Source organism: Ostrea edulis, chromosome 4 (genome assembly GCF_947568905.1).
Source record: "Ostrea edulis chromosome 4, xbOstEdul1.1, whole genome shotgun sequence".
In the NCBI taxonomy this organism is placed as follows: Eukaryota; Metazoa; Mollusca; class Bivalvia; order Ostreida; family Ostreidae; genus Ostrea; species Ostrea edulis.
In genome coordinates this window covers 69,006,107-69,024,420 of record NC_079167.1, presented here as the reverse complement: position 1 = coordinate 69,024,420, position 18,314 = coordinate 69,006,107, and the positions used below count along the sequence as shown (strand labels likewise).

Sequence of the window (18,314 nt, the reverse complement as noted above, 5' to 3'; positions counted from 1 at the left end):
TGATCCTGCAATTTCTTATTCTATGTGTTCATCAAATAGTCCGGGGGTGATAAACAGATTTAAAAACACTGAAAAACACCTGTGACAAGTTTATTTCCTAACAGTTAAAAAGGGTTACATATAGAAACACAGAAAACATAAATTAATAATCTATATGTACATGGTATACAAAATTGTAAAAACAAAATGTTTTTCAAAAACAAATGGGAAAATTGTGGAATAACAAATAACACTTGAGAGATCTATTACATCAATATCACAGGAAACTTCAAAAAATCTCTCTTGAAGCCCAATTACTGCAAGACAAGACACAACACAGGAAGCATAAACTGAACCTGAAATGATGCGTATCCGTACATAATAATATAGTTAAGTGTCATTAAACAAAATTTACACTGATGTCTCAGAATTTTATGGCTAATGACTGTTGTGAAAGTAAGATCTGAAAATCTTGGATATATACAGGGACATGCTCCATGTTATACTGCACGTGAAATAGAATAAAAGTATTGAATGGGTTATAAAATACATTGTGGAAAAAAAATTAATATTCCTGTTCACTTTAGCCTACATTTCTTTTTTACAAGCTGTACATAATAAATCTACAATTAGCTAGAAAAAAATTCAAATGCTTACAAATTTGATTAAAAACATTTTAGTTCAGCCCTTTAACCAAGAGAGAAAACACTAACATGATATATCTCCACATAATAATTATTGTCAGTATGAGGCAGTGAATTAAGTAGATCTTGCACATCTTACAGAAACACTCGCTGGACAGCCATGTCATCGCTTGTGTTCCACAGTGTTTGTGCTCCAGCTAACACAAAAACAATGTGTGTTGTTTGTTTATCAAAAAGAAACTTACATAAACAAACTCTGGAGCTATACTTTCATCAGTATGTAAAACAGATCCTTGATATACGTAATTCCAGCTCTAGAGCACATTTGTATTACAACTTCACAGTTGTGTTTAACACATGAAATGGCATACACAATGTACATTATGTACTACCACATAATTGTCAGATCTGTTTAATCAAATGCTGCCTCCAATACGTTGTATGAAGGTGTCCATAAAATGCATGGACAGTAGGCCTCATATCTATCAAAATATTTAACAAGCCTTGACTAAAATCATTGTGTGTACAGCATATGTATTCAGTAGATCATTTACAAATTGTCTAAAACATAACTTTCTGATTGATAACTTGAATTTTTTTTAAAATAATAACAATTAACAGTAACATTATCATGGTACTCGGGGGAAATCCGAGACATCATCTTTTTAAAAAAATGGCACTGCAAACTATATTGGCGAGAATATGATATTGGTTGCAGATCATCCAACATGAAATGAAAATTTAATACATGTATATAGAAATGGTGTAATTGATTAAATGCATGAAGATCTATAAAATGTATTTTCAATTATTAAACTTGGATAAACAATCATATGATGCATCTAGAGGTAAGAGAATGGAACGTTATGTCCCCTCCAGATGATTTCATAATGAATTTCTATATGTAACCAACATGCTATTTATGGTTATCTCCACCAATGCACAGGAAACTGGTTTTGCATTTACATGTACACGATACGAATATTTATATGAGTGATATTCATTTTTAACTGATTTAAATTGTTCATATCTGAATTTAATTACATTACAGAAATCATCATAATAGATTAATAAGTTTTTTGCTCCACATTTACCAATTTTTTTTTAAATCCCTTCATTTTCAAATATTTATTAATAAAATTTTAACTTACAATGTATTTGAAAACAAACATTAACTTTTTAATGATACCATGATAAATTTCAAAATTGGCACAAATACATTGAAGTGTTTTATCTTTTATAATGATTACTCTTTCCAAATAAAATTTTGAAAATAATACTTTTTAAAGCTAAGTTCCATGTGTCAAACATATCATGATGCTTGAAATAGTTTATAATGCTCTGCCTTGCTATATTTGATAGACAATATCTGAAATAAATCAAGGAAGTTTCTTTTTAATTTCCCACTATTTTTCAATATTTAAACTGGTTATTGTTGGTTCCAATCATGGTATGAATATTACAAATGTATGTCAGGGTCATTTACAACAGCACTTGTCCAGACTTCAAGGACAAACCCCTTAAGCTTGCATTTCACTATTAAACAGATCTTTTAAAAGAGATGTACATACAATGTACTTTCACTTTTGTTAAGCTGAGGGAGTTCAAACATTTCAAGATGATAAATGAATCTAAAAATTACAATCCTACTTTAAAATAGCTGGTCTACATTTTCATTACAAAGCAAAGTTGAGAAACATAAATTCAACCAATGAAATCTATTTCATTCTTGTTAGGCTATTAGATCACTAAAACAGTTCCCTTATAATATACCCTGATGAACAGATGCCTATACTTTGTAAATGGAAATCTTATCTAATAAAAATAATCTTTCTACACATATGCAAAATACAAGACATTTTTTCTAAATACATAGCACTATGTATAAAATTTTCATTCAAAAAAGATTTTTTCTCCATAAAGCTTCTACTGGAAAAGCGAATGCATACAATTATAAATGCATATATATATATTGTACAATCATACTATAAGTTGCACAATACAATCCATATAAATATATCCATTAATTTGAACATCATTATTGCAACTAGATACTAGTATTGATAACATGATATGGGATTTATCACAGCATTGCGGACTTAAAAGAAGAATTGAGCCGTATAAATATGATCTTAAACTACTATAACAACCTTTTTTTCACTGAAAAAAAAAATGACTGTGGGGAGTCTACATCACATTGTCCATAAACATAGAAAGTCTGGCCGTCTCGTCATCAGAACTGAATGTCGTCATCGTCATCGTAAGATTCGTTGGCCCTTTGGCTGTGTCTGCTGCTTGGACGCTCAACAATTCCAGAAGTTCTCTGAAGGGAAATCAAACATGCACTTGATGTGAATAGTGTATATTAGCCTTAAAGTAGAAAGAATTCCTAAAAGTTTCAATATGTAGGGTGAACTTTAAATGCAGCTTATAACTTACTCTGGAGCCATGGCTTGCCCTGGAATGACTGGACATTGCTGAAATATAGAGCAGGATTTAACATACAAATATTTCAAATGGTGAGTTTATACATGTACATACCTTGTTACAAGACTAAAGGCCAGGTCAAGATATCTCAAGACCTCATTTGAATGCCACCAATGATTTCATTTAGATTACATTATTTTTACTACAAAGATTGACTCTCAAATAAAATTAGAATATTTGTTAAGAATTTTGGGTAACCTATGACTTTTTAAAAATTAGAATGAACATTCTTAGGTAATGGTGGACGCTACCGTTCGTACCTGAAGAAGGCCTGGACCGCCTAGAGCCGGACAATGTGTTCCTCACTGAGACATCGTCGTCTTCATCCCTACAAAAATTTAAACCATTCATACATGTATAAAGGGAAATATTTGCCCACTTTTTGATTTTCTTCATTTCGCCTTTACCCTAAATGGGCAAATTTTAATGAATTTGAGAAAATCATATTATCATTTCAAAATTTATCACTAAACTGAAATAATTCTGCAGATTGTAAATAATACCTAAATCATTTGAATCATTTGTATTCATAATTCCACGTTCTTAACTTTATAAACAACATATTTTATTTGTCCAACTATTTTACTGATTTTATAAATGAATATTTCTGAAACCCATGAGATTCATATGAAAAGTGTGAGATGCATGTATCCCACATCTGACTATACATAAAAGAATGTTCTACATCATTAGTCATTACCTATATGCTTTTAGTTTCGTTTTCCTGTTGTAATGACCTTTGACACTGGATTGTATCAGATCAACAGCAGTAGAGTAGTCTTCGCTATCATCATCATCATAATCATCATAATCTCTCATAAACCTCTTCATTTGACTTTTTCGTGTGGTGTGCCCCCGTAATGCAGACCCAATCATGTATGCTGCCTAAAATGAATGAAGTAGCACACTTGCATGTCAGACGAGGAATACATGTATATCTACAATAACATTGATCTATTTTGTGCTGTAGACATGCACTTTTTTCTGCTGTATACACAGTAAAACCAGTTTTAATAGCAAAATCTGGTTAAGTTTTATATTGCTGTATATCACAAACCGCTTATTATCATAGATTTTCAAAACATAAACCATTTAATTCTAATACTATAAATTCATCATGAAGTCATAAATGATTTTTTTAAATCTCACAAATATGAAACAAGGAATACAATAATTCTGTCTCCACAGATTCACCACTACAGTGTGTGCATGTGATATCTTCCATGATATTTCCTATACCTCGTCCAGGTCCTCCTCATGCCTCCGATACTTGTAATCCGTCCACCTATTCTGGATGGTTTTAGCTGCATGATTCTTTCGGAAATTTTCCACTTTTCTCTGTGAATACAGCAATGGTACAGAAGATTTAACAGCCGTCTGATTATTACACACAGGCATTTCAAGATGATTAATGCATTCAAATATAGCACAATTATTTTTGTATATCCCTGCATCATAGAATAGCATATGTTCTAAAATTTTGCTGAAATTATTGTAAACCACATATATATTTGGTATCTATTGGTAACTAATAATATGGGTAAGTATTTCATTTCACATCAAAATTTTGAAGTCAAAATCCAATAGGCTCCATGGACTTTGCCCTTTCAATCACTAGTGGGCCATGTCCATAACCCTTTAGGTCACCAGTGGACCAGTCTTTGATCCTTTAAGTCTCATGTGGGCCAGGCAATGACCCACTAGGAGCCTTAGGCAGTCCACAAACTCACTCTTTACAATTCATGGAATTCATACACACTCCAAATTGTTTCAAATAGCTGTTAGTAATCATTCAGGAATGAGTGAAATGATGTGTGATCAAATATCATTGCTGTAAATTTTCTCAATTCAAAATCATGCATGGACATATTCAATAAATGAAATACAAATTAACCCTGAATTCATGCAATTCATATCTCATCTTCAACAACTCCAATACACCTGCATGCATGTACATAGAGATCCTGATTCATGCCATTTGACACAAAATATTTTCAACTTTTCGACATACTCATTTTATGCATATACAAATTGTAAGTGGGTACACTTGATTTACAAAACATTTCTATCTTAAATAGAATATATATATATAAGGTGAAAAACCATTAACAAGTGACTCAAACTATGCATTACACTTGTACCTAATACATCATTTAAGAACAAATGTTATATTTTACATAGCAGTATGCTCTATTTATACAAGAATTATACTTCATTATAAGCTATTGAAAGAGGGTAAAATGATTTGAACCCACAAGCACTAACACATCAAAGCTCAGCTTAGGACAGGTATGTTTATAAGCAATAATCTTATATTGCTAGAAACTAGAAGCATTTGTCAAAAAAAAAATTATCAACTTTTACACCAGTCACTTCGAAAAAGAAAAAACCCACATACCAGTGTACTTTTAAAAAGTTAAATGTAAAAATTTCAAGAGGCTGAATATTTGCTAATCATAGGTGTTATTTAAACAATAAAATGCTTCCTTTGTTTTTTCATCAGGTGATGACGGTAGTTAGCATTGCAGAAAAAATGCATGACCCGCATAAACGGTCATACAAATTTTTCTGCAATGATTGCTACCTTCATCACCTGATGAAACAACAAAGAAATACAATAAATTGTTAATACAGTAAAACTCGAATATAGCGAACACCAATATAGCGAAATTACGGCTATAGCGAAGTGAAATCGATTTCCCCGGCAAATTCTTTATATATTCTATATAAAAATCTGCGTTTATAACGAACACGGATATAGCGAATTTACGGATATCACGAAGTAAATTCATATTCCCCTTGAATTAAAAATGAAAGTAAAAATCACTTTTTATAAGGAATTTTTTATTCATTTTAAACTCGTGAATTTTAACAATCACTTATTACGAAATTTCTTTTTGTATATTTTCAAAAGAGTTTGTTAACGCAAAACAATACTTGCACATACATTTAGTAAATACATTGTCAGTATTGTTTACTATTTTCGTTAGTTAAATTTGAAGTTTGATTGCATTTATTATATCGTACACTCGTTTATTTGTGTAAAGCAACAAGTAAATGACAACTGCAATAAGACTGTTTGTATGTATTGCACATAATTTTGTTGATATTTTTCTTTCGACATGTTCTTACATGACTTAACAATCCCTCAAGAGAAATTATCATATATAAATCAGTGGGTGTATATCTTGTATAAAAATATTTCTTCTAGAAAATACATAGGCTTAATTTCTCTTAGAGACAATACAAACTCAAGTATATCGATTACTGCTTTCTTATGCAACTGATATACATGTAGAGCAAATCAGTTTTATAACGAATTCATTATATTTTAATTATGAATTCACTATAAACGTATAGCTATAAACCTATGTCTGATGGGTTTGGGGAAATAGTAATAGTTTCTGATGGGTTTGGGGAAATAGTAATAGTTTCTGATGGGTTTGGGGAAACAGTAATAGTTTCTGATGGGTTTTGAACATGCAGTGGCAAGATTATCAGAAAACTTTCATAATTATCTACTCTCAAAGTGTATTCTATACAGTATAAAACTGAATGAATTTTCTTGCATTGAAGACAACAAGAGCTCCGAAGGTAGAGCACATCCCCTCACAATGAGTGTCTACAAGCTCTTTCTATGAAGTCTCAGTGACTTTGATGTTTGGATCCCGAAATCCACAAGGTTCTTCATCTCTCAATAACAAAGCTACATGTGAAGTAACAATTCAGTTGAGCAAAAACAATATGTAGAACGTCTGCAAGCTTTTTCTATGAAGCCCAATAGTGATCTTGACCTTTTGATCCCCAAATTTAATAGGGTTCTTTCTCTCTTGATAACAAAGATAGATGTGAAGTATCAAACCAATCAAGCAAAAAATGTGGCCTGTAGAGTGTCTACAAGCTCAGCATTACATGCACCCAGTCCGGTTACCATATCCTCTCTCACAACAAATTGCGAGGGAATAATTAAAAATCTTCTCCCCCACTGATTCACCATTTTATACACTCGTCACTCGTTATTACCCTGAGAGTGTGACATTGCGCATTGCTTTCTCCATGACTACATACATGTAGTATTTCATTTATTTTCATTAATTATATCATGTGTCTGCTTTTCATAACAATTCCAAATTATGTCATTATCTGTGTTTATCAGGATAATTTTTTAGATGTGTCACATGGTGGCATTAGAAGGATATAGATATAAAAAACTCTAGAGGAAATAGAGCTACCTGACAAACAGGCATGGATTAACAAGACTACAGAAAGCAAAATCAGTAAACATTACATTATTTCATATCTGTAAACTTCAGTTAGCATGTGGCAAAGATTTGTTCATAAAGAATCTTTTGGAGGTAACACAAAGCCAAACGCAGATCTCACAAAGCCAGATTTTAGGTTGTAAACTGCAATAAGCAATTATTGTCCAAGCAGCAAGAATCCACATCCCACACCTACATTGAAATCCTCATTCATCTCTTTCTGTTTTTCTGGATCATTTCTGCGTTTTCTCCACTGCTTCTGAATAACTATGGCTGCATGACTTTGTTTCATTTGATCTACTGGTACCTTACTTTCTAACTCTTTTTGCTGATGAAAATAATTATTTTTAAAATCAAAATGATCTCTTGATTACAACAGATAATAGACATTGTGTCAATCCGTGAAATCATGGATAAAAATACAATTCCATATGCCACACACAATTAAAACATACATGTATTCTATCAAAAAGCTTAGAATACAGTGATATTTTTACACTTTAAACTTGCTTCTGATAATATTTCATCAGTGAAAGAATGAAAATTAAAGTGAATTACAACAGCATAGAATGATAGATCAAAGGTGACATTAATAAACAGACATAAAACGAGAAATCCACAGCATCCAAACCACATACATTTTTGACATCAGTTTCCCTGGGATGTGTCCGCCATTCTCGCTGAATTTTACGAGCAGCTACTGTTTCTCGATGCCTATTGGCTAATTCATTTAACTCCTGGCGAGATTTATTAATTTTTGTAAGTAAAATCATCATGCGCTGGCATTTCAAAAATGAATTTGAATTGACCTACTGTAGGTTTGAATTCTCCTAACATGTACAAATGTATGTTATATTTTTTATATAAAAGATTAAAATTTTAAAATGCCATGCAAGTAAAATATTTGGACTGTTAGGTTAGAACAATGAAGCCCTAGTTGAAAGGTTACAAGAATACACATGATACACAATCATGCATAATTCATATTCTGTGTTAAAATTAAACTGTTATACTATTAAAATTAATATTCTATTCTATACAGACATATTACTGATATACAGTATATAATAAGATACAATGTGTTAGAACAGTCAGAGTAGAAATCTACCTCTTGTTCCCTTTTCCCCTGCCGATGGGTCTTCCACTCTTTCTGTAGTTTCTTTGCAGCTCGATTCTTCACAAAGTTTTCAACCTTCTCTTCTTCCTCCTGCTCCTATTGATCAACAAAGAGATTCCATGTCAAATAAACTAGTTCTAACAGGACTATTACACCCCACCCCACCCCCACAAGACTTATCAACAAAGAGAGTCCATGTCAAAGAAACTAGTCCTAGTGTTCCGCTAGTATCCCCCCCCAAAAAAAAAACCCACCCCAACTAAACATTTAAAACTGATAGATGTTAATACATTTACACTTGTACATCTGCAACTGTATATTATTCTCATCTCAGATATAAAATGAATGCTTTATGTGTTGACTATTAAAACATCAAAAATAAGGAAGTAAGGAAATTTCCTATAATGTGCTCTTAGCTCCATATACATTTCCTCTGTGCATGGTTTTGTGAGATAATCTTCATGTCTGGTACTCAGGATATGCACTCACCCTCCTTCGCCACCATCTTTCTTACTCAGTATATGCACTCACCCTCCTTTGCCACCGTCTTTCTTACTCAGTATATGCACTCACCCTCCTTCGCCGCCGTCTTTCTTCAGAAGAGGTGCTGTCTACAGAGTACTTCCGTCCACTAGGAGGTCGGCTATTTCTGTAATACAATATCTCAGTGATTAATATTCCTCAGGATTCAAAGCATGAAACTCTCGGACCATGGCTTCAGTCTCATAACTCTCAAAATCAATCAAAGTGTACTGCTCTTTGTGAATCACAGCATAATATTGGAAATGGGTACAAATTCTGAATAGTAAATTAGGTGAGAAGGTGTAACACATGTATTTTAAATAATATATTGCTAAATTCATCATCCAAATCTTTATATTTAGCATCAACCAAAAAACACACACCAAAAAACAACAATCAATTATAGCAATAATATGACCAAAGTCACAGTGAGGAAAGTCAGTCAAACTTGGTAATACCTGGGAGACTGCTGTCTGGGGGTGACAGCGCGGGGGGTGACTCCTCGGCGGGGTGTGCCCTTACCCTGCCTATCATTCAGGTAATCAATCTCCGACTGCAGGTCCTTTATTAGTTTTCTGAAGGAACATTTTAAAACATCTCACAAAGTCAATCAATATTTTGGTCACTTTTTACAAAATCGTATATAAGAGTATTTTATCTCATCATCACAAACCATGGCCAAAATGAACGATCCTTTCCCTTTCAGCCAGATGTCGACTTCCGACCATGGCTTGAAATAATACTTTCACCAGTAGATCTCAATATATAGTTTGTCACACACTTACTCATATTCCTCCATTTTGTGTCTGCTCTCGGTTTTTTCCTCCTTCAGTCTTTTGACCTGCTTTTTAGATTTCTCTACTTCTTCTAGTAGCTCTGTTTCTCGTTTGTCTAGCTGGTCAAGTCTGTCCTGCACAGACCCCACAAGTTCAACCTTATTATTAGTGACAGCTGTATAAAACAAGAAGACAGTGTAAATGTTATGCCTGTGTCAATAAAATACTATTCAGAAGGGACTATATGTGAAAAGAGTTAGTTATATTTGTCTCCTTACATGTAAATTTAAAAAATGATTGCAGTGTACACTTAATCCATTATCCCCCCAAAAAATAATAAAAATACGCCTATAAACAACTATAATCAGTTATGAATAAAACCACTGCTTTTTCTTTTCTTTTGTCTATGAGTCATTGATATCACAGAACTGAGCTATTTCCCACAATTTCTTACAAAAACTGCAAACAGCATTTACCAGTACTTTTATTCGTGTTTGGCTTTAGAAAGTATACAGTGTAAACATGTGTCCACGCCATATTCACATATTTCCCTGATAACCGCGTATCATGTTAAAATGTGGTGCAGCATGCACGTGTCTGATACTCCCCAGTCAAAAACATGCATAGAAGTAAATTATGTAATCCTATATAACATCATACTTAAAATATGATCATACTTAAACACATTGTTTTACTGATAGGAAGTCTTAACATACTGTACTAAAAACATAAATATTCATCTTGAACTATCAAGGGCAGAACATGTTCATTGAATTTCAATCATTTTCAACATGGGCCAACCTGTTCAAAGGAATAGATAGACAAATGCATATGCTTAATCTTCATGATACTAAAACTCTTTATTGAATTGTGATATTGTGTAAAATGATATTTACCCGAACTAGGCCTGCGTTTTTTCTCTGGTTTACCGTCGTATGACAGTAAGGAATCTGTGTCTCCCATCTTTTTCATCTTCTCTATTTTCTACATTTAAAAACAGTATATATGTAAAATATTCCTTCATTTAATAAAACATTTAAATCATCAAGCAAAACTTAACTACCACAGTATCTTATCTTGAAATCCAGTTTGAGACTAATGCTAAATACAATCCTCCATTTACCATTCTGTGTCCATAACATACATGTACAGTACAGTGTGAAAAATCAATACATGCACCCAGGGGTGTATGAGCCGAGTTTCATGGGATACATTGTAAAGTCAGGAATGATGTGGCATATTTATAATTGTGAAGAACTAATTTCAGTTTTAAACTTTTCAATTTACTGTCCAGAAACCATATTTGTCTGAAGTTTTCAATCTATTTTCGGTCACTGTGACCTTGACCTTTGACCATTTTTCTCCAAAATCAATAGGGGCCTTGCTTTGCTGGTATCCAACAATATATCCAAGTTTTATATGATTCAAATTTAAAAATTTCGAATTATCCTCTGGAAATCAAACTTTTTTGGAATTTTAAATCTATTTTCGGTCGCTGTGACCTTGACCTTTTTTCTCCAACATCAATAGGAGTCTTCCTTACCTGGTACATAACAATATCCCTAAGTATCATTTGATTCGGATTTAAACTTTCTGAGTTATCATCTGGAAACCAAATACTGAAATTTTCATTATATATTTGGTCACTGTGACCTTGACCTTTGACATTTTTTCTTCAAAATCAATAGGGGTCTTCCTGACCTGGTGCCCAACAATATATCAAAGTTTTATTTGATTCGGATTTAAACTTTCTGAGTTATCATCTGGAAACCAAATTTTTCTGAAATTTTCATTCTATTTTCGGTCACTGTGACCTTGACCTTTGACCATTTTTTCCAAAATCAATAGGGGTCTTCCTGACCTGGTACCCAACAATATATCAAAGTTTCATTTGATTAGATTGTAAACTTTTCGAGTTATCATCTGGAAACCAATTGTTGACGCCCAACCGCCCGCCCGCCAATCCACCCGCCCGGACGCATCACCAAACCATTAGCCGAGTTCAACTTCGTTGTAACTAGGCTAAAAATGTTTGTCATGAGTATTTCTAAATTAGCAATAACATATCCCTTTCCTGAAAATACCTTTTCCAAATTGTAGATGACAGTCAGCAGTTGTTTTTTATTCATGTCTTCAAAATCTCCTGTAAAAGAAATATTTTCACATATGATTTATGCTAAAAACTACAGAATCATCACTTCAATATTCTCCCCGCCCTATGTCTTTACTGAAGTGATACTGTAAAAAAAGAAATATTCGCTTGGGTTTAATTTTCGCTATATTTGCAATTATATTAACAATCATGAAAATAACACCATCACAAAGTGCTGTTCTTATTTGGGGGTATGAGTTCATCTTAACCTAATGATTCGAAGGGGTTTATCTGCGAAATTTAAACCATCGTAAAATACCAAATGATAAAAATTGTGAAATTTTAGCCCCGCAATATTAAAGCCCTTTACAGTATTAATCTGTTCTTACCTGAGACTTTTCTATCCCTCCCCTCTATCTCCCTATTCAGGTCCTCCCTGAGGGCCTTGTTTTCCATCTGTAACTCTTCATTCTGTTTATTAATTCTAAGGACGGTTTCATTCAGTGCTCGGATTTTGGCACTGCTCTCCTTTGTAGGGGTCCTGTTTGACCGAAAACAAAATTTCAATACTGACAATTTTACTTTCTGGAACTTAATTTAGAGTTACTTACCTAATATTTCTAATAAGTTGGAGGAAAATGATTTTTATATTCAGCGTAAGATGTTGGCTCATGAATGGCAAATTTGGCTTTAACAGTTTGCTTGTATTCAATTTTCTACTTGACCGTACAGGTTTCAGTCTATTCATACCAAACACTTTATACAATGGCATAACTTAAGAGAATAAAAAGCATTTGAACTTCATTAAGTTTATGATTTTTCAAATATTTGAACAAAGCTTCATATATTTATATATCAGATAGTAATTTAATCTCCCCAGTCCACTTTTATTGACTATCAATCTAATGTTATGAAAATTAGATCAAAGTTTGGGACAGTCATGACAAACTGGTCAAAAGCTTTAAAAGTTGACATGCATTACACGCACAGTCTTAAGATTTTGGCACTTATTCTATCCTTCCCCTTTAGCATCATCACATTTAGAATTATTCTCTTACCGAGATGTGGCCATCATTCCAGTGTCTTTAAGATTCTGTAACCGGACTATCTCTTGGAAGCACATTTCCAGCTGTGCCTTCATTTCCTCTACTTTTGTGGTTTTTAACTCTGCATGCAATTTTCTGAAGAAAAAAAAGAAAATTATAAACAACCTTTATAAACCTTCACAGAATATTACTCGATGTGGTTTTGGCCATTTACCCCAGTACCTTTGGTGATAGTTAAAATAAACAGTGATCATACTGTTGGGAACAATTTTGATTCACAATTTATGGTATCATAAATAAAACATATTTGTCATACATTAATGGGACAGATTCATGATTTCCCTCCCAAATTTTGTTTTTCACTTTTAATCTACTGTCTAATGTGTTTAAATAGTTTCACCAAAAACATTAAGGTTATACATCATGACATAGGCTCATTATATAAGATTTATTATTTCTTGTGTAAACAAAGATTGATGAGGTATTTTATTGCTTTACGAAGTTTTGAAGTTTATGTTATATATCAGATTTCAAGTATTCTTTGGGCAGAATGTGCCATTCAAAGTTTAGATTTGTGTTTTTGCAAAATCAGGATGCTTTGTTTGTAAACATAAACAAGGCTCAAGTCTTCTTTACAAATATATGTAACACAGAGTTAAGGCCAAAATATTGCTCTTTCCCTTGCATTAAGAAGGTTCAAATTTTGGTTGTCAACTTTAAATGATTAATATTTTTAATATTTAACATAAAAAAAAAAATTCAAACAATGTAACTCAGTTCCTCTAATGTCAAAGATTTCAAAACCGACTTACGCATATGTGGATTCTTTGTCCCTAATCTGGTTCTCTAGCTTCAGAATCTTTTGTTTCAAACTCTGAATCACGGCCCCGGACTCTGGTCGCTTTTCACCCATGGTTCGTCGCATCTCCTCACTTTTGGTAGGATCTAACAAACCTTCAATTTCTTTTTCCTACAGAATAATTAAAGATGATTTATAATATTTATTCAGTCATAAATCCAACAGACAGCAGGTCTATTTTTCCAATGTGTATTTCAAAATACTGACCTTTTTAATGTTGTCTTCTTCTGTTCTTCGAACTTTGGCTTTGAGCATTGAAATTTCTTGATTTAAGGATTTCATTTGCTGGGCGGGAAAAAGGGAAAATTATTTTCACAATTTTTCATACATCAAAACCTTTCAAAAATCTATATATTTTTTACCATGCATGTATCAACAGAGACACTTACTTTTTTCAGTTCTAGCACCTGCTCATAATATTCCTCTTGGGATCGATATGCTGGGGTTCCCGTCGGAGGTTTTGCTGAGAAGATACGAAAGCGAAATATATCATGGGTACACACTTTGATTTCATAATAGGAAGCTTAAAACATTAAATTCTTACATTAAGGAAAACACTTGTATTGACATGGATGTCTCAAAATAAACATACGTTGAAACTTGGACTTACCTCGGTAAGTACAAGATTTTACTCAAATTTTGACTGCTCAAATAAAAGAAAACTCAAACTTAAGTTTAAGATTTTTTTGAGAAATCCTAGCCTGCAAGGATCTCACTTTTGATCCCAGTTTCACCTTTTCACTTTATAAAAGTGAAACTAAGAAAAAAAATGTTTGTCTCAGTTTTATGACCCTGGAGCCTGTACAACAACCATAAATTCATTTCTAAATTCACACTCACTTTTATAGAATTTCAGAAACACAGAGTGAGGAAGTGACACAGATGTCCGAAGTAATTTGTTTCAGTTGTATGGCTCTAGAGCCAAAGATGCTTGGGTCTTTAAATATATAAATAGTGGGCACATACATATGTCACTAAGTTAGTTTATTTACACATGCATGTATACCCACAATTTATATATTAAGACCCTATGCCCAGTCTTATGGCCCCAAGGTCTGTTACTTTTGCTGATATAAATTAATGCATAGATTGTGATCATCTGTGATCATCCCACTATATTGTCATTGATATCAGCAAGGCAAAAAAAAAAGTTTAAACTGTCGTGGCAAAATGATGAAATCAGTATCAACTGGCCTTAATAGTCACCATCTACCATTACTAGCACTAGTGTTAGTCACAAGCCCAGTACTAATTATTCCTAAGTCTCCTACATGTAGGATCATTGTCTTAGTAACCATTACTAACACTAGTGTTAGTCACAAGCCCAGTACTAATTATTCCTAAGTTTCCCACCTGTAGGATCATTGTCTTAGTAACCATTACTAACACTAGTGTTAGTCACAAGCCCAGTACTAATTATTCCTAAGTTTCCCACCTGTAGGATCATTGTCTTAGTAACCATTACTAACACTAGTGTTAGTCACAAGCCCAGTACTAATTATTCCTAAGTTTCCCACCTGTAGGATCATTGTCTTAGTAACCATTACTAACACTAGTGTTAGTCACAAGCCCAGTACTAATTATTCCTAAGTTTCCCACCTGTAGGATCATTGTCTTAGTAACCATTACTAACACTAGTGTTAGTCACAAGCCCAGTACTAATTATTCCTAAGTTTCCCACCTGTAGGATCATTGTACTTTTTGTTGGCTTTTTCTGTTCCCATCTTTTGTCTTAGATATGATGATGTACTGAGGTAAGCCATCACTGCCTCATTGGGGCGGTGTAATCCTGTAAAGGTGTTTATAGTTCCCACACTGCCTGTACTCTGTGTTGTGATTCCTGTATTAAACCACAGAAAAAAATAAATAAAAAACAAAACAAACTCATTTCAAACAGGATTTACAATGAATTACAATCAAACAGGATTTACAATAAATTACAATCAAACAGGATTTACAATAAATTACAATCAAACAGGATTTATAATGACTTACAATAAATTACAATCAAACAGGATTTACAATAAATTACAATCAAACAGGATTTACAATAAATTACAATCAAACAGGATTTACAATAAATTACAATCAAACAGGATTTATAATGACTTACAATAAATTACAATCAAACAGGATTTACAATAAATTACAATCAAACAGGATTTACAATGAATTACAATCAAACAGGATTTACAATAAATTACAATCAAACAGGATTTACAATAAATTACAATCAAACAGGATTTACAATCAAACCGGATTTACACTGTACAATAAACTACAGTCAAATGGGATTTGAAATACACTATAATTTACAATATACTACAGTTAATTATGATTCGTATACATTGAAATTTATCTTTGTGTCTCTGAAGGCCTGTAAAGCTTACCTGTGCCAGTCTTTCTCAGTGTATCAACCCAATATTCTGTAGTGCTTTTGTGACGCGGACTCTCAGGATGTCGGATAATTAACGATGCTGTAACACACAACATATACACTATTTTACTAAATAAGTTTTTTGACTTGATCATATATTTTTTATTCATTCAATTTTGATATTCCTACTGCAAAATCAAAATGCTATAAATTCAATCGGATGACAATGAATTGGTTTGAATTATATTACACAATATTAACCAAAATGTGAAAAAAAAGTTTGTGTACATCGTATGTCAGGTACCTAAGAGACCAAGGTTGCAAAGGTTGGGGCAGACCCAGGAAGACATGGTCGTGTGAAAAAAGATATTAAAGTCTGCAATCTGTCAGTATAAGCTCACGACAGAAAAGCTTAGAATCATGCAAGCCAACTGGAACTGGGCCTACAGCAGCAGCATAAAGACTGAAACCAGACAGTGCATGAGTGACATCTGATATCACCTATCACAGCACGTCTCCATATGAGTGAAATATTCTCAAGAGGGACGTTAAACAACATTCAATCAGTCAATCAATACCTATCACAGCAGGAGTACCATAAGGATCAATACTTAGACCCTTTTATTTTATTGTATTTTTATTGTTTTATGGTTTATTAATGACCTTCCTCTATGTGTAAATTATTCTAATATAGAAATCCTCGCTGACAATACAACTTTAAACATCCGAGTTATGTATGTTTAATTGAATCAGCACTTAATTAGTTCTAACTTGTATGAAATTAAAAAATTGTGTTTATGAAACCAAATGGTTTTGAATACAGATAAAACAATGATATGCTTATGGGAACACAGCCAAGGGAATAAAAGTTAAATAATCCTGTTCTAAATTTACACATCTCAGGACAAATACTTTAAAATGCTGAAGAAGAAAACGTGTTTCATGTTCAATTTCATCAGTCACTTCATTATCATTTTCTTGTAGATTCAGCATGTAAATCTGATGACATTATTTACATTTACACAAAATTCAGAAAGTTCTACCACTGAATACCAGAAAGCTGTCCTATAATGCAGTCAAACTGCGATATCTTGAACACCGATATCTCAAATACCATGGCTATGTTGAAGTGATTCGAAAGTCCCAATCACTTATTCTTGAAGTATTTTAACCCTCGATATATCTCAAATCCTCGGACATTGAATTTCTTGGTTCCATTAAGTTTGAGGTACCGAGGTTTGACTGTACATACATTTTACCAACTATCAACTACTTTCTCACTTTTTGGAAGAATATCCTTGAGAGGTCCCGATGAAGGGATAGTGTGATGTACTGATCAGATATCTACATAAAGTATCATTATTATTCATTATTACTATCATTTATTGGGTCATATGAGCTGGAAAAATAAAGTGATTATCCAAGGCAACCAAACACTGCTTCCTACTTTTTGCAATCCTAAGGATGGAATTTAAAAGTTATATATAAAACAGGACTGTCTTAAAAACTTACATGTTTCCCTGTTTTTGACAGCTGTCATCCAAAGGTCATGACCTGTCCGACCACTCCTTGCAGGAGGAGCACTGTGGGCTCTGTTGCGTGGAGTAACTACAAGAATTCTTTCATGAATAAGATAACATTGCAAATATAAATGATCAGTAAATTTCAAAAGTACTATCAAATAACTTTGTTGTTTTCTACGTTAATTTAGTGTAGTCATGTTAGTATAGTCATGACTATAGCATGTGTATTAAAAATGAAATACTATACCTTTGTTAGTTTTCTTGTTTTTCTCTTTTTTCTTTTTATTTTTACCTTCAAAATGTGAACATCAAACTTGTTTAAATAAGCATTTACAAATAGATAAATATTTGGTGCTGATGACAACAACAAAGATGACGATGTCGATGACAAAGAAGATTTGTTCCAGAATTTAATTACCTTCCTTCTTTTTAGATTTAACAGGTGCAGTGTTTCTTGATACCTTGAAATAACCAAAAGTAAAAAAAAGTTAGTAGGTTAAAATCAAATCCATTTGAAAGAAGCAAAAAATTTTCTAAAACATAGAAAATCTGAGATGACTTATGAGACCCATGGGCCCTAACAGTCACCTAAGTATCACAGTTCTTTCAAACTCTAGTCATTCATTATTT

The 18,314-nt window shown here is 32.8% G+C and overlaps 1 protein-coding gene across 4 annotated transcripts in view; it reads right to left on the bottom strand.

Annotated features, from left to right (window-relative positions):
- Positions 1 to 74: 74 nt before the first annotated feature.
- The window catches only part of LOC125672116 (IQ domain-containing protein E-like), a 22,046-nt gene continuing 3,806 nt past the window's right edge, over positions 75 to 18,314 (bottom strand). Inside the window, exons 3-25 of one of the 4 annotated variants that reach the window (XM_048908230.2) lie at positions 18,103 to 18,145; positions 17,932 to 17,976; positions 17,674 to 17,769; positions 16,175 to 16,261; positions 15,466 to 15,624; positions 14,174 to 14,247; positions 13,992 to 14,069; positions 13,738 to 13,895; positions 12,938 to 13,060; positions 12,269 to 12,420; positions 11,872 to 11,930; positions 10,684 to 10,771; positions 9,797 to 9,962; positions 9,470 to 9,586; positions 9,063 to 9,138; positions 8,481 to 8,585; positions 8,011 to 8,109; positions 7,569 to 7,700; positions 4,350 to 4,448; positions 3,811 to 3,995; positions 3,371 to 3,438; positions 3,063 to 3,100; positions 75 to 2,946 (exon numbers count right to left, since the gene is read on the bottom strand). In XM_048908230.2, coding sequence (XP_048764187.2) covers positions 2,857 to 2,946; positions 3,063 to 3,100; positions 3,371 to 3,438; positions 3,811 to 3,995; positions 4,350 to 4,448; positions 7,569 to 7,700; positions 8,011 to 8,109; positions 8,481 to 8,585; positions 9,063 to 9,138; positions 9,470 to 9,586; positions 9,797 to 9,962; positions 10,684 to 10,771; positions 11,872 to 11,930; positions 12,269 to 12,420; positions 12,938 to 13,060; positions 13,738 to 13,895; positions 13,992 to 14,069; positions 14,174 to 14,247; positions 15,466 to 15,624; positions 16,175 to 16,261; positions 17,674 to 17,769; positions 17,932 to 17,976; positions 18,103 to 18,145 — 2,337 coding nt within the window. In that variant the 3' untranslated portion in view covers positions 75 to 2,856. The remainder of the gene's footprint in view (positions 2,947 to 3,062; positions 3,101 to 3,370; positions 3,439 to 3,810; positions 3,996 to 4,349; positions 4,449 to 7,568; positions 7,701 to 8,010; positions 8,110 to 8,480; positions 8,586 to 9,062; positions 9,139 to 9,469; positions 9,587 to 9,796; positions 9,963 to 10,683; positions 10,772 to 11,871; positions 11,931 to 12,268; positions 12,421 to 12,937; positions 13,061 to 13,737; positions 13,896 to 13,991; positions 14,070 to 14,173; positions 14,248 to 15,465; positions 15,625 to 16,174; positions 16,262 to 17,673; positions 17,770 to 17,931; positions 17,977 to 18,102; positions 18,146 to 18,314) is intronic. The other 3 variants (XM_056163616.1, XM_048908231.2, XM_048908232.2) reach the window with 3 other exon arrangements.